Source organism: Clytia hemisphaerica, unplaced genomic scaffold (assembly GCF_902728285.1).
Source record: "Clytia hemisphaerica strain Z4C2 unplaced genomic scaffold, Clytia hemisphaerica genome assembly, whole genome shotgun sequence".
In the NCBI taxonomy this organism is placed as follows: domain Eukaryota; kingdom Metazoa; phylum Cnidaria; class Hydrozoa; order Leptothecata; family Clytiidae; genus Clytia; species Clytia hemisphaerica.
In genome coordinates, this window is record NW_027103962.1 from 145,365 (window position 1) to 159,822 (window position 14,458).

The window sequence follows — 14,458 nt, forward strand, 5'->3', positions numbered from 1 at the left end:
ATAAGGGCCGGCGTTAAAAGGGCCGGCGTAAAAAGGGCCAAGATTTTTTCAATTTTAACCTAAAAGCGGCGTTCCGAAGGTTTCAAAAGATTTTGATGCTCTTACAAAAATACGTTTAGGGGGAGGGAGTGGAGTACATAGTGGAGTCATGGACTCAGCGTCGGAATGACGTTAATCATGAGAAAAATCGGTATGTGAGTGGTCTGGTTCCTCAATGATTTTTTTTAATTCATTTCGAATTTAATTTGAATTGAAATATAAATAAAAAAGCCAGGGGGGGGGGTACTTAGGCAAAAATAGGTGCTGGGTAGGTGCGGACGGTAAGGGTCGGGTTTTTCACCTTTCATCAAAGTCCCTCTAAGGGTGGGAAAAATCACAATTTTTAGAAAAAAAGTTTGATTTTGAGAGAAAAAATTACAAAAAAGTCCCACTAAGGGTAGGAAATTTTTGAAAATCAGAGAACTTTTTTCGAAAAAGTCTCTCCTAAGGGTCACTTTTTCACTAAAATTTGGTCTCTCTAAGGGTTGGTTTTCGGAGGTCCCGTCCGCACATACCCCTCATTCACCAACCCTAGTACCCCCCCCCCCCGGTAAAAAAGTTAATGTCCTTCTCGTCCACGTCTTTGCCCTTATTGTCCTTCTCGGCCATGAAGTGATTTTTTTCAATTAATTTTGAATTTAATTTGAGATTGAAATAAAAAAGATTAATGTCCTTCTCGTCCACGTCTTTGCCCTTATTGTCCTTCTCGGCCATGAAGCGATTTTTTTTGCAATTCATTTTGAATTTAATTTGAGATTGAAATAAAAAAGATTAATGTCCTTCTCGGCCATTTAATGTCCTTCTCGTCCACGTCTTTGCCCTTATTGTCCTTCTCGGCCATGAAGTGGTCGTTTTTTCAATTCATTTTGAATTTAATTTGAGATTGAAATAAAAAAGATTAATGTCCTTCTCGGCCATTTAATGTCCTTCTCGTCCACGTCTTTGCCCTTATTGTCCTTCTCGGCCATGAAGTGATTTTTTTTCAATTAATTTTGAATTTAATTTGAGATTGAAATAAAAAAGATTAATGTCCTTCTCGTCCACGTCTTTGCCCTTATTGTCCTTCTCGGCCATGAAGCGATTTTTTTTGCAATTCGTTTTGAATTTAATTTGAGATTGAAATAAAAAAGATTAATGTCCTTCTCGGCCATTTAATGTCCTTCTCGTCCACGTCTTTGCCCTTATTGTCCTTCTCGGCCATGAAGTGGTCGTTTTTTCAATTCATTTTGAATTTAATTTGAGATTGAAATAAAAAAGATTAATGTCCTTCTCGGCCATTTAATGTCCTTCTCGTCCACGTCTTTGCCCTTATTGTCCTTCTCGGCCATGAAGTGATTTTTTTTTCAATTCATTTTGAATTTAATTTGAAATTAAAATGAAATTGAAATGAAATTAAAATGAAATTGAAATGAAATTAAAATGAAATGAAATTGAAATAAAAATGAAATGAAATTAAAATGAAATTGAAATTAAATTGAAATGAAAATGAAATAAAATGAAAATGAAATTGAAATGAAATGAAATTAAAATGAAATTGAAATGAAATGAAATTAAAATGAAATTAAAATGAAATGAAATTGAAATGAAATTGAAATGAAATTGAAATGAAAATGAAATTGAAATTGAAATTGAAATTGAAATGAACTTGAAATGCCTTGAAATGAAATTGCCCGCCCTTCCCCTTGCCCTTGCCTTGAACTGAATTTAACCTGAAATTCCCATGCCATTGAAATGAAATTGAAATGAAATTGCCCGAAATTAAAATGAAATTCCCCTGCCCTTGAACCTGAATTTCCACCTGCCCTGGCCCTGAAATTGAAATTCCCTTGACCCTGCACTTGCCCTGCCCTTCCCCTGCCCTTGCCCTGCCTTTCCACTGCCCTTCCCCTTCCCTTGCCCTGCCTTTCCCCTGCCCTTGCCCTGACCTTGCCCTGCCCTTTGCAATGCCCTTGCCTGCCCTTCCCCTGCCCTTGCCCTGAAGTTAACCCCTCCCCTTCCCCTGCCCTTGCCCTGCCCTTGACCCTGCCTTTCCCTGCCCTGCCCTGCCCTTGCCCTGCCCTTGAAACTGCCCTGCCCATGAAATCCCCCGCCCTTAAACTGCCCTGCCCTGCCTTTACCCTGCCCTTGCCCTTCCTTGCCATGCCCGTCCAATTAACCTTCCTTGCGCTTTTTTCTTGTTTTTCGCTCACTCTCCTTCTCCTCGCTCATGTCTCTGTAGGCCCCCCTCGTGGTCTCCTATCGCTACTCCCCCTCTGGGGCCCCTTAAAATCTCCTTTGTGTCTCCGCCACTGTTTGCCCCCCCTGGTAAAGTTTGTTCCCCCGAAATGGCCCGTATCCATTCCTAACTTCTGCTTTTGAGGGAAGAAATTTCTAAACCTTCAGGAGCGAAAATCTTTTCTTCTAGATCATGAGATTTTCAATTCATACTTTCCGAAAGGGTTCCGCGCCGAATCTAAAAATAGCACTTCTTAAGATTACGTAATGTTTTGATTTTTACACGCAAAGGATTGTGGGATCGCAAGTCAGACAAACAACCCAAGATGGCGGGCGAATACAGTGGATTTCAGAGTAAAAAAGGTGCTACAAAACATCGCTGTTTTGATTTTTGTCCGACTTCGCCTACAATGCATTGCGTTTTACCCGCAAAGCATTGCGCTAAATATTACTTCGCATAAATTATGACGAAGTCGAAACGGAGCGCTATTAGAATCTCACTGATTTCATATGTTTCAAGCTAATCTTAGCTCTTTCAGATCAAAAGTTAAAGCCCGTTAAAGCCTTCCCAAAGGATTCCAAAGAAGACACCCCCTTCTAACAGACCCGGTAGGGTTTTTTCAGCCAGTGTATAAAAATAACGAAATGAATGTTTATGGGGATTAATATTTACATATTTTTTTATGGCTGAGGGTTTCAATTCTTTTGTTTTTAAGTCAGAAAATGTAGTGGGGATGGGAAAAATAGCACATTATTTTGCAGTGAGGATTGGTTTATTTTGGTTTATTGGTTGGTTTATTGTATGATAATTTTCCACCGGGGACGATATTTGGGCCGATTTTTCCAGTTAGAAGGGGTCCCAGTAGGCCTGTGAGAAGGGTGTGTAATAAGTAATAAAAGGGTTAAGATATAGCAATAGCATAGGGACCTATAGCAAGGGACTGTAATTTCTTATCTAACTGAAAAATCTAAATACATATTTAAAATCAGCAAAGATTCAAAAATAAAAAAAATCTTTTTTGCTAAAATATTATATTAGCTTTCTTCTTCACTTTGTGTCTTCATTTTCAGATTTTCAAAATATTCGTCAATTTATGGTTCAAGAGAATCAAAGTTACACAGAATTGTGACTTAACTTGACAAAGATTGTTAAACAAATGTTTAAACTATAAAAAATAAAATAAAAAGGAATTGAAGACTTCTAAAAATCATGCAAATACAAATTAGGGCATCAATTAAAAATGTCCGTCGCATTCTTTCTTCCAACATTGACAGTAACTTCCGCAAGCATTGCCTCTTGCTCGACTTTGCCCTACACAAAAACGTTTAGCATGCACGCAGCACGCTTTAACATCTCTATCGCCAAGGATGTATCGGTCGAGACGACAGAAGACGGAGGGCACTCTGCAAAACTTGGTCATCTCAACCTCCAAATCGGATACTGAACCACCCTGATATCTCTTCAAGTTATTCTGCAACAAAAAACAAAACAAGAAAGATTATCTAAATTTTTTCTTTAAGGCATATCGATGAAATGAGTTTTTAGCTTTCTCTTTTTTTCGAATTTTTTCGAATTTTTTCGAACTGATGCCAATCTAAACATATGTTGAATGCGAAAAAAAACATGCTCCTTGAAGTATTCTTAAAAAAAAATTCTCAAAACGAATTTCGATCCGACAGATTTCAAACTTTGTAAGGTTTAGAAGCTTTACCTTGGTGATTAGGGTGTTCAAATGACAGATATCATGATTGAATCTGTATCTCGCTCCATAAACCAATGACAAACTTGCAAGAACGAAAAACAATACAACTTTCATGTTGAAATTTTTATCACTTGATCTCCCTGAAAAAAGGGAGTAAAATCTTTAATAATTGAAAGGTGCGAACAAGGATAAAAAGGCATTAAGCATTCGTCTCCCGACCGACCCTAATCAAAACATTTGACCGAAAATTTCTTATTGCTTTCTGAGAAAGAAGAATGAAACTGCTTTCACAAGAATATCTCTTTTCTTGGACACTCAAACTGTTGGCTTCCAACGATGCATTTAGATAAACCCATAAGAATTATTTACCGAACGATCGACCCTACGCCAGATCTAGGAGGTAGTGTAATGGCAAACAAACGACTCCCTTCTTCATCAGGAACGAAAGCAATGCACACAATTTATAATGAACTTTCAAACAAGTACACCTGTTTTGTCAAGGAAGCGTTACCACCATTTTTTCCTATTCACATTCCCTTACTAATCAAAATTTTAATATCTGACTTTCGAGATTTCAGACAAGTTTTGGAATCTTCATAACTAATGAAATGAAATATTTCAAATTAATTTGGATGTAATTTTAGAGGGTTGTACCCTTCAGATATTTATATTTAGACTTAATTATAATTAGTAAAAAGACTCAAATAAACTGTTAAACTACCGTGATATATACTAGAGTTTAACAATAAGAATTTAATGAAAGTGCATGAAAGACCAAAACAACCAACCAATACTCGTTTTTATTGAGTAAATGGATTTTAACGAGACGCTATCAAATCTCAAATGAAAGCGAATATTTCATCGGACACTTGCCGAATGAAACATTTTGAAACTTCATATTACACTCTGAAAGATATGGTTGATTAAACCATAGTCGAACGTGCGCAACGCACTGGGCTCAACTTCAGTGGCTTCAAATTATTCATAGGCCCAATTGTAGACCCCCAGATATTTACCCAATGAACAAGTGTGCCAAATTTCAACCAAATCCGACCATTTTGGAGGGCTGTAGGCTGCTTCAAAGCTTTAGCCTCGTTTTGGCAAAAAACTCGTCCCAAGGCCCCAGAAATCTAAATTTTTGAAAAATATAAAAAGCACCCCCAGATATTCACCCAAGGAACAAGTGTGCAAAATTTCAGCCAGATCGAACAATTTTTGAAGTCTCCAGGCTGCCCCAAAATTTTAGCCTCGTTTTGGCGAAAAACTCGTCCCCAGGCCCCAAAAATCAAAATTTTTGAAAAATGAAAAAAACAGCCCCAGATATTCACCCAAGGAACAAGTGTGCCAAATTTCAGTCAAATCCGACCTTTTTTGAAGTGTCCAGGCTGCCCCAAAGTTTTAGCCTCGTTTTGGCGAAAAACTCGTCCCCAGGCCCCAAAAATCAAAATTTTCAAAAAATGAAAAAAACACCCCCAGATATTCACCCAAGGAACAAGTGTGCCAAATATCAGCCAAATCCGACCTGAAGTGTCCAGGCTGCCCCAAAGTTTTAGCCTCGTTTTGGCGAAAAACTCGTCCCCAGGCCCCAAAAATATTAAAATTTTCAAAAAATGAAAAAAAACACCCCCAGATATTCACCCAAGGAACAAGTGTGCCAAATTCCAGCCAAATCCGACCTTTTTTGAAGTGTCCAGCCTGCCCTAAAGTTTTCGGACGGACATACATACATACAGACATACATACAGACATTCTCAGATTATAGCTCAACTGAAGTTGAGAAAAATGATGAATACGAAAGAGGACCGAACGTGAAAAAGTAAAGAAAATATAAAACTTACGACACCGCCTATAATGCGCATCGATAGCATTTGGAATAATGGTAACTTAAATTCAGGGCACATTACTCAGGTCTTTTTCTCGAAAAAAAAACAAGGACGCATCTAATTATCACGATTTTCCCAACATCTCTGATGATATTCAAGCTTTTATTCAAGCTTTCAAGAAAAGATATTCACCAACACCGATGTAAATTTATTATGACCCACATTAAGTCCATTGTGTTCACTACGATCCACAACAAGCTATCATCTTCCACGAGCCAAATGAAACACAAAATGGATTACACAGAATGCTTTCGGGTATATTTTTCTTTCGTAGTTTCATACAAATCAAAAACTTCAACATGAATCAAACGAAGAGAAACAATGAGTGCGTTGGGAGAAAATAGTTAAAGGTAGTGAGTGAAATGCATACACAAAAAACAATATATGACATAAAGTTACTTTTACCTTTCAGAGCTTGGTTTGTTGTTGTCCATGTTGTTCTTATATTTTCTACATCTGTGATTCCAACAGTTGAAATTCCAAATCAAAAAAGCCGTTTGTTGGACAACGCCATTATAATCAACTTTATCACGCACCGTTTCTCATTGGTTGCTTTTATTGCTGTCACATGAGATTTGTAAAAACTGCAGTCACGCGTCTTTGTTTATCGAGGTTTAGAATGAAATGTTTAGATCTTTTGGAACAGGGAAGTTTCCGCACCTTGTCATATCATTTTACCTCACGTAGACATTTTTCTACACAGCGCACTCGGCCAGTACGCCTGCTCTATCTCCTACGCTACGGCAGTCAGCAGATTGATAATTGGTCAAATATTATAGGCTACAGTATTAGCATTTTCTTTACTGAAATGTTAAATTTACTGAAATTTCCAAGCAAATGAATAGGAAACAAAAATTAGTGACTAAATTGAAAAGTAGAGTAAATTCGAGTTATGGTAAGATTAAACACTTACGACCCAGCAATGTCCGTTAAGTGTCATGATTATCAAACAGTTGACTGGTTGCATATTGTATGAATCACAATACAAGATGAAGGTCGACCTACAATCATGTTTGAAGAAAGATATTGAGAATTCCGGTTATTTTAACGTTTTTCAAGATTTAAAGTTCCAGCGAGAAAGTCGATTTAATTTAATTCAATATTTCAATTTGGGAGGGGTTGGCAGACTTCCAGGCTATTATATTCCGAGCCCTATTGGACTATTTTTGAACATTTGGATCCTCAAATCCAAGTCTTAAGTCTAGCGTTAAAACTCAGAGTTTAAAACTCTACCCACTCTACCCTTCGAACCTACTTTAGATCACTTACAAATCGATTGTGGTTTCAAAACTTCCTGGGGAATTTCCCTTTTTTCTCAAATATTATGACCTTGATTGTATATCGAATGCAAGATTTGAAAAAGAAATAGAACGAGTTTGCGACCTTACTAGTAAAATACGATTTCACAAGAACCTATTTAAGCCGAGAAAATTGTTCACGCCAAAATTCCACTTACCAACTGTTTTTCAAGGTTTTTCAGGGATTTGTTGTTTTTTTTTTATTCTACTGAAACGAGGTGTGATCTTCAATATTACCTTTCCAAAGGATATAAGGAAAGAAAGGTTTCCAATATCACCGAAGTGAAAGATTTTCAAAGTTACTAGGCTTATACCAACTTGAAGGTTTATAGCGTTGCCAATGCCCCTCGACACGCTGCAAAGGGAAAAGGGAAAAGGGAATGAGGAAGGAGGAAGAGAATAAATCATTACCTTGCTTCTTTTATTGAAATGTCTTTCGTCGGTTGAGTTTGTATTGCATTCTAATTCGTTCCATATATTGTTCAGTTTTTTTCTTTAAAAACAGAAAATGATTTTTAAAACATGTGAGAGTTTTACATCTTAAAAAATGAGAGTCTCAGAGTCGACAGTCATTTTTTATGCTAAAGAATACCTTGGAAATAGATTACAAGAGATTAAAATGAATTGCGATAATTGCTCGTTTTTAATAAATCTTGTCTTACTCTGTCACAGCGTAGTAGTGTAGTGGTTATCAACCTTGATTTCCGTCTGGGAGGTCAGGGATCAATTCACCCTCGATGCTATGATTCACTTGGCAAGTGAATGCCCTTATAAGGGGGACTAGGTACTGTCACTCTGATAAAAGAGTATGGGGAGTATAGTATAGTATGCCTGACATTGCATCTGGTGTGGTGACAAAACTCATATGTTCAACACCTGCGAAGATGTATGTCCTTCCGTATAGTTCGAGTATCATCGTCTATACACCAATAACTATATCGTGTCGCGAGCGCAGGTTAGCAGTGTCTGGTAAGTGTGGGAAAGGGCCCATTCCGGATGATTCGGAGGGTTCACTTCTCTCTTACTATGTCATAAAGTAAGGCTCCCAAGACACTTCAATAAAAGAAGGAAGCAAAGAAAACTTGCTTTGCCTTCGGAGATACTTAGGATTAAGAAAAATAATAAACGTTTATCTCCTTGAAGCTTTATTTCAGCATTACTATCTAAGGTCTACTAATATGAAAATATTCAATCAACTCAAGTCAAGACAGGCCCAATTTTTTTTATTTCGGGGTGTTTAAAGATTGTCGCTATATTATGACAACTTTGGAAGCAAAATATTTTTGATAATATCGTTTTAATAGAAATTGGAATTTCACACTCCTTTATTCGCATCACCAGGCGCCAAATGAAAAAAAAATTTGTACTGTAATTGTGAAAAATTGACAAACTTGACACCGGACAAAGGAAAGAGACGGACGTGCCTTGGCTTGAGATAAAATATCACTTATAAATATTTTAAATTCAACTAAAGATTTATAAAAGACAGAAAAGTTTTAAATTCGATGATTTTGTTTAGCGTCCGAGAGAAGAACGACGTCATGTGAAATGAAATTTTAATAACACTCTTTTAATAACAGTATAATAAATGTGCACCTCTAAAAATATAATAAAAAAAACTACAAGAACGTGTCAGAAATTCAAGTTTTTCGTTCATAAGTACGACGAAACTTGTCATCTACATTGGATAGATAATATGTTCCGGGGAAAAGATCAGCTACAGGACTTTCTGGTGAATATGATTTGGCATTGTAACGTTTCTCACGCAATTCTAATGTTTTGACAAAATCTTGAGGCTCAATTTCTCTCCTCTGATCAAGATGTTTATAGCAATCCATGACAACGCGAATCAATGGTTCCAGTTCATCTCGCTTGTCAGTCACTTTCAAAGAAAACATAGCAGAAGCTAAACCTGACCCATAGGAGAAAAAAGCTATCCTTTTCTCCAGTAGATCATCCATACTCTTGTTGCATAACAAGCTACACAAGCTTGAGTAAAGAGATGGTGAATACATATTCCCTACGTTGGTTGCTATTTGTAATGAAGGCATTGTTTTTTCATTGAAAACGTCTTTGCTTGCTTCCACGCAAGCTCTTTCAATTTCTTTAAACAATGAAGCATTTTCATAGGTATCTTCCAGTGAAACACCACGATATTTAGTGAGATTCTCAAAACAGGAATCTTTGCTTGATGAGTGGATGAAATCATTCAAAATGCACCTACCAACCGATTTTTGTACAATTTTACAATATGGGGTATGGAAAACCATATAATCAAGGTTTTTCATGGTAAAAGCTTCTGAAAAACCAAACTTCTTATTGAATTTCTGCCCATAAAGTTGATAACAAGTATCAACTGCTGACAAATAACATTTCAATGATAACTGACCATTAATGGTAGGATACTCTGAATGCATATCTGGCTTATAGAAATCATACTGGTGAGCCATATGCAACGCTCTCAACTTGGTATCAAACACCAATGGAGCATTAGGAGCGATGGCAAGTGCCACAGCTCCTGCACCACCAGTGCATCTTGCATTTCCTTCAGCATAAACTGCTATGTCAGCTATAATAACAATTGCAAGACGACCATCATAAGAACTACTTTCAATCCAGTTAATAGCATTGAATAGAGCTCCGGTGCCACCAAAACAAGCATTGGTAGTATCCAACCCTTCGATATCTGAATTACCACTCTCCTCAAATAGTTGCATCAAAACTGTTTTAACAGACTTTGACTTATCAATCAATGTTTCAGTGCCCACTTCTAATCTTCCCACATCTTTAGGGTTGATCTTGTTCTTTTCAAGTAGATTCTTCAAAACAGTGAGAGACAAGGAATGGATATCTTCTTGATCTCCACAGAAACCCATTTTCTGTTGACCCAAACCAATGGTGTATTTGCCCGGTGACACTTGATCATACTTTTCAAGTTTCTTTTGACAAACGTACTGAGATGGAAAGTAAAGCTCAATATATTTGATACCAACATTATTTTTTTCTTGTTCCATTTTTTAGTCTTATAAAAAGAACATAATAACAGGTAATGTATAAAACACGTACTTGAATAACTGAAATGTGATAATAGCTAAGTTTAACAGAGACAGTCGAAAGAATTATCATTGTTTTTTTTTTCATCTAAGGCGTGTGTGTTCAAATCTGTGGCATTCCAGTTTTCAACATCTTAAGTTTTGAAGAATCATATTAATCTTAAAACTAAACTTTATCAATACTGTATAAGTAAAAACAAAACAAAATTGAATTATGATATAGTACTTCAAGATTCATCTTTATGGAATCGTCAGCTATCAAATGAAAAATGACAAATGCTATGTTTTATTTAATAATGATGTCAATACATTTACTGATTTATCTTTGGACATTCAAAACTCATCTAAGTGTCAAATGCTAACTTGAAATATCCATATCGCTCTATGAGCAAACTCGCAACTTCTAATTTACAATTTGGCAGTACGTTACAATACAAAAATACTTGTCTTTCCTTTCGAAATATTGTGACTTCATTCCGCCATTTGTTTTTATTTTAGACATCAAGGCAGGTAAATAAAGCTCAATAACAATAACTTTGATTTTTTATAACCTCAAAGCTAACTTTTTTTTCTAATTCCCCTTGCCTTAAGGGGAAATTTTTTCCGAAAATCGGAAAATCATGGAGACTTTTTTGCTTTTCGGGAAATCAAATCGGAGAAAGTAAAAAAATCAAAAATGCGTGAAATTGCGTGAGAAATCAAGTTTTTCAAAAATTGTTTGAGACAATGTTGAAATGCGTGAGTCTCACGCTCAATGCGTGAAAGTTGGCAGGCCTGAGGGTTGTCTTCCATACTACAACTGAAGAAAGAAAAGAAGGATATGACGAATTTGAACATAAGGGTGAATTGCACCAAATCTGTACCATGGGTTTTGTAAACAAGACAAACTGTCTTCAAATTGCTATAAAAGTAGATGTGTTAGGTATTGAACTTGAGTTGTTGTGGATATGGTACTGTGGCAGAAGGTATCAGTCAGGACTAGTCAAGTCATTTTTGATACTTTGTTTCGTCTTTGAAATATTAGCAAAAATCTGTGACGGACAGGATGTCCCGTCCGTCATGCATATGCCTGTCTTCTATCCCCTTAATTTTATATTAGACTTTCTAGATTCTTGTCAATTTTATGTAAGAGTGTTATTCTATAACGGAAGTATATGATTTGAAAATTTTAAGCTATTTTCTTGAACCAAACTTGATTTATAACTGAAAATGTGTGACGGACGGGACACTATTTTTTTGTTTCAAAGGTAAAATTGGCACAAAATGCTTATTTGTTCAAGAACTGTATGTTCTGAGGATGCATTTTTGTATTTTGAGTATTCTCCTATCAAGATGTGACCAAATAGTGCAGAAAACTGTAAAGATTTTGATTAAGTTTTTCCTCTAATAGTATGGACTTAAAAACTTGTATATCAAGATTACGGGATTTCGAGTACGGGCTGATTTTACTTTTGTTTTGAGTGGTTTCATTTTCGATTTCAAGCCAACATCTTAGCAACGGGGTGCTTGCCCATAGTTACAGGGGTTTGTGCAAAAAACTAAACATAGAAAAATTTCGAAATCCCCCATTTCGATTACAATGCAATGAAAAATGAAACTTTTCTATGTTTCACTTTTTTGCACCTATTCTTCAAAATGAAAATATTTAAGATTTTAAGTTCTTCTTTTATTCAATGATTTTTTACGGCACTTTGTTGACAATCTAACTCTCGCATCAAATTCCGCTTTCTTCAGCAAATTGAAGATGAGAACAAACCTAAGCCACGGATCAAGGATTGAAACAAATATAAAAAGGGTAGGATTTTACAGCCACGGGTGCCAAAAAAGGCTGTTTGAAATGCGGCAACCTCATTGGTGGAAATTTGATAAACAGCTTCAAAGGAGCGCTGGGAAGCAATCAGTAGAAGACCACTTTCGTTTTTGTTGCAGATTTCTATAAAAACTTCTCTTAGGGATTACATTGTCAATGTGCATGTACAAAATGTGCTGTGTCAACTTGTCAGCATTGTATTGCTGTAAAGGAAAAGATAAAAGAGGTAAGACTAGCCTAGTTTCTAATCGTGATATAGGAGTTTAAGTTTAGACTGTCTAAGAAGCTTTGAACACCAAATTTTGCTCTGAAAACAACAAAATTGTGTCCCGTCCGTCACACATTTTCATTTATAATTCAAGTTTGGTTCAAGAAAATGGCTTGTAATTTGCAAAGCATAACTTCCATTATAGAGTAACATTTTTACATAAAATTGACAAGAATTTAGAAAGTCTAATTAAAAATTGAGCGGTAGGAAGACAGGCATATGCGTGACGGACAGGACGTCCCGTCCGTCACAGATTTTTGCTAGTATTTCAAAGACGAAACAAAATATTAAAAAATGACTTGAAAATGATACCAAATCTACAAAACTTAAGCTCTAATACCTAACGTATCCCATTCTATGGTAATTTGAATACAATTTGCCTTGTTTACAAAACCAAGGTACAGATTCAAAACCTATCTTATCTTGTAGAGCTTTGAAAAAGAAAGAAAATGAGGGGTCATAGGCCTCCAGAGGATAAGTGGTTGTAAAGATATTCAAATTTTAGTGTAAAAAAATTGACCAAAAATTTCAAAAAAAAGGTTAGGAAAATAGCTTGGAAAAATTCGAAAAATGTGTCAAAAAAGAAAAAAAAAATTTCCAGTCATGCTTCTTTAATTTTGCATATCTCTTTTTCTAGTGTAGCTAGAGACCTGAAATTTGACGGGAGAATTCTTTGATGGTGTTAGAATATTATTATATAAAATTATTTGTGAAATATTTAGTATATTTATAAAAATAACGAAAGATATATCTTTTTTTGAAAAAAGAAGACATTGCATTGTTTTATTTTTGTTTTTGAAGAAAAGTAGCTTTAAAAAGGTTGAAATGAGTCAAAAAAGGTGATAGGAAAATGGAAATGGAGGAACAGAAAGTTATAAGTAAAAAATATTATAATTTCTCCTTTCAGAAAAACCCCAATGAAAAGAAAATCCATTTCGGCAGAAACAAAAACTTTTTTTGGGACATTCCCATGCAAAAGAAGCAAAAAAGTGAAAAAAACTACATGAAAATGAAAGCTAACTAAAATTAGCGAATATGTGATTTTTGAATTCCTCACCCTTTTTCTGATAAACATTCAAAGTTTCAGCCTTCAACTATGTTTTCCTCCATTTCCAGAAATATTTGTTCATCGATAGTTGTAACTTTTTTTTCTCCTGTCGGAAATATTGTAGTATATATCAATATTTGAGGTATTACGAAAATCGCTATTTTTGATGAATTTTTGCCGTAATCGCTTTTGTTTTTAACATAAGGTCTTAGAAACGGTTACCCCGGGCATAGTTACAGGGCATTGAGAAAAAATCCTGACATAGAATTTCAAAAAGATTCACACTATCATATTCTGCATTACAAAATACACCTGTTCTATGTTGGTTTTTTCTCTCGGTGTTTTGTAGGCTTAATTATCGTCATGCAAAGTAAATAAAACCCCCTGGAAATCTTTAGTTTTGATAAGCAAAATACAAATTACATACTATTGTTTACTTTTCAGGTATTCATCCCAATCAGAATTCACCCTCAGAAACTTTCAACCAATCAAAAATTCAACCGTGACGCAGGAAATGATCCAATCAGAATCCCAAAGCTAAAGACTTACATTACAGCCAATCAGAATTTGTTAGCGAGCGGTATTCATCCAATTGGAATCGTGTAACACGAAAGTGAAAGTGAGAGTAAAGGTGGAAATATATTCTTTTTTCGACGTGATTTGCATATACAGTATTAGAACAGAAAGAAACGCCAATTTGTCAAAGATTTGTTTAAAACCACCTTATTTTTTGTTGACTATCACCTGAATTTATCGAAAAAATATGCTAATCTTAAAATCTCTTTTGTTGTTAAGTATCCCCAGGCCTCAACGCTGAAAGGAAAATAAGCAGGAGGAACCGCCCTCGCAGTTTAATCCCGGGATCGAAAAAACCCGGAGAAAACCTTTTCCGTACATATATATATAATGTAGCTGAGGAATTTTAAAAAACGGCATTTAAATTGAAACAAGATGGCGGATAAGTAGTGATTGGAGGTTTTTGTAATTAGACAGCATGACAAAGGTTTGTTATATTTTAGCATAACAAAGACAAACTCAGGAGGTAAGGTAAATTGCGTTTTGACTGCTTTTAACTGTTTTTCTATTAAAGAATATCTTCAAACTAGACTTCACTGTTTTGAAAATGTTGCACTTTACCAATT

General features: G+C 35.6%; 1 protein-coding gene across 1 annotated transcript; it reads right to left on the bottom strand.

Annotated features, from left to right (window-relative positions):
- Window positions 1–8,683: 8,683 nt before the first annotated feature.
- LOC136810192 (hydroxymethylglutaryl-CoA synthase 1-like) lies at window positions 8,684–10,159 on the bottom strand. Its single transcript, XM_067066762.1, has one exon. It carries the CDS (start codon window positions 10,149–10,151, stop codon window positions 8,778–8,780), a length of 1,374 nt encoding a protein of 457 aa, XP_066922863.1. The 5' UTR covers window positions 10,152–10,159; the 3' UTR covers window positions 8,684–8,777.
- Window positions 10,160–14,458: the final 4,299 nt, after the last annotated feature.

Bases quoted from the DNA above. Each gene is read 5' to 3' on its own strand.
- LOC136810192 (XM_067066762.1), bottom strand. From the start codon at position 10,151: ATGGAACAAGAAAAAAATAATGTTGGTATCAAATATATTGAGCTTTAC.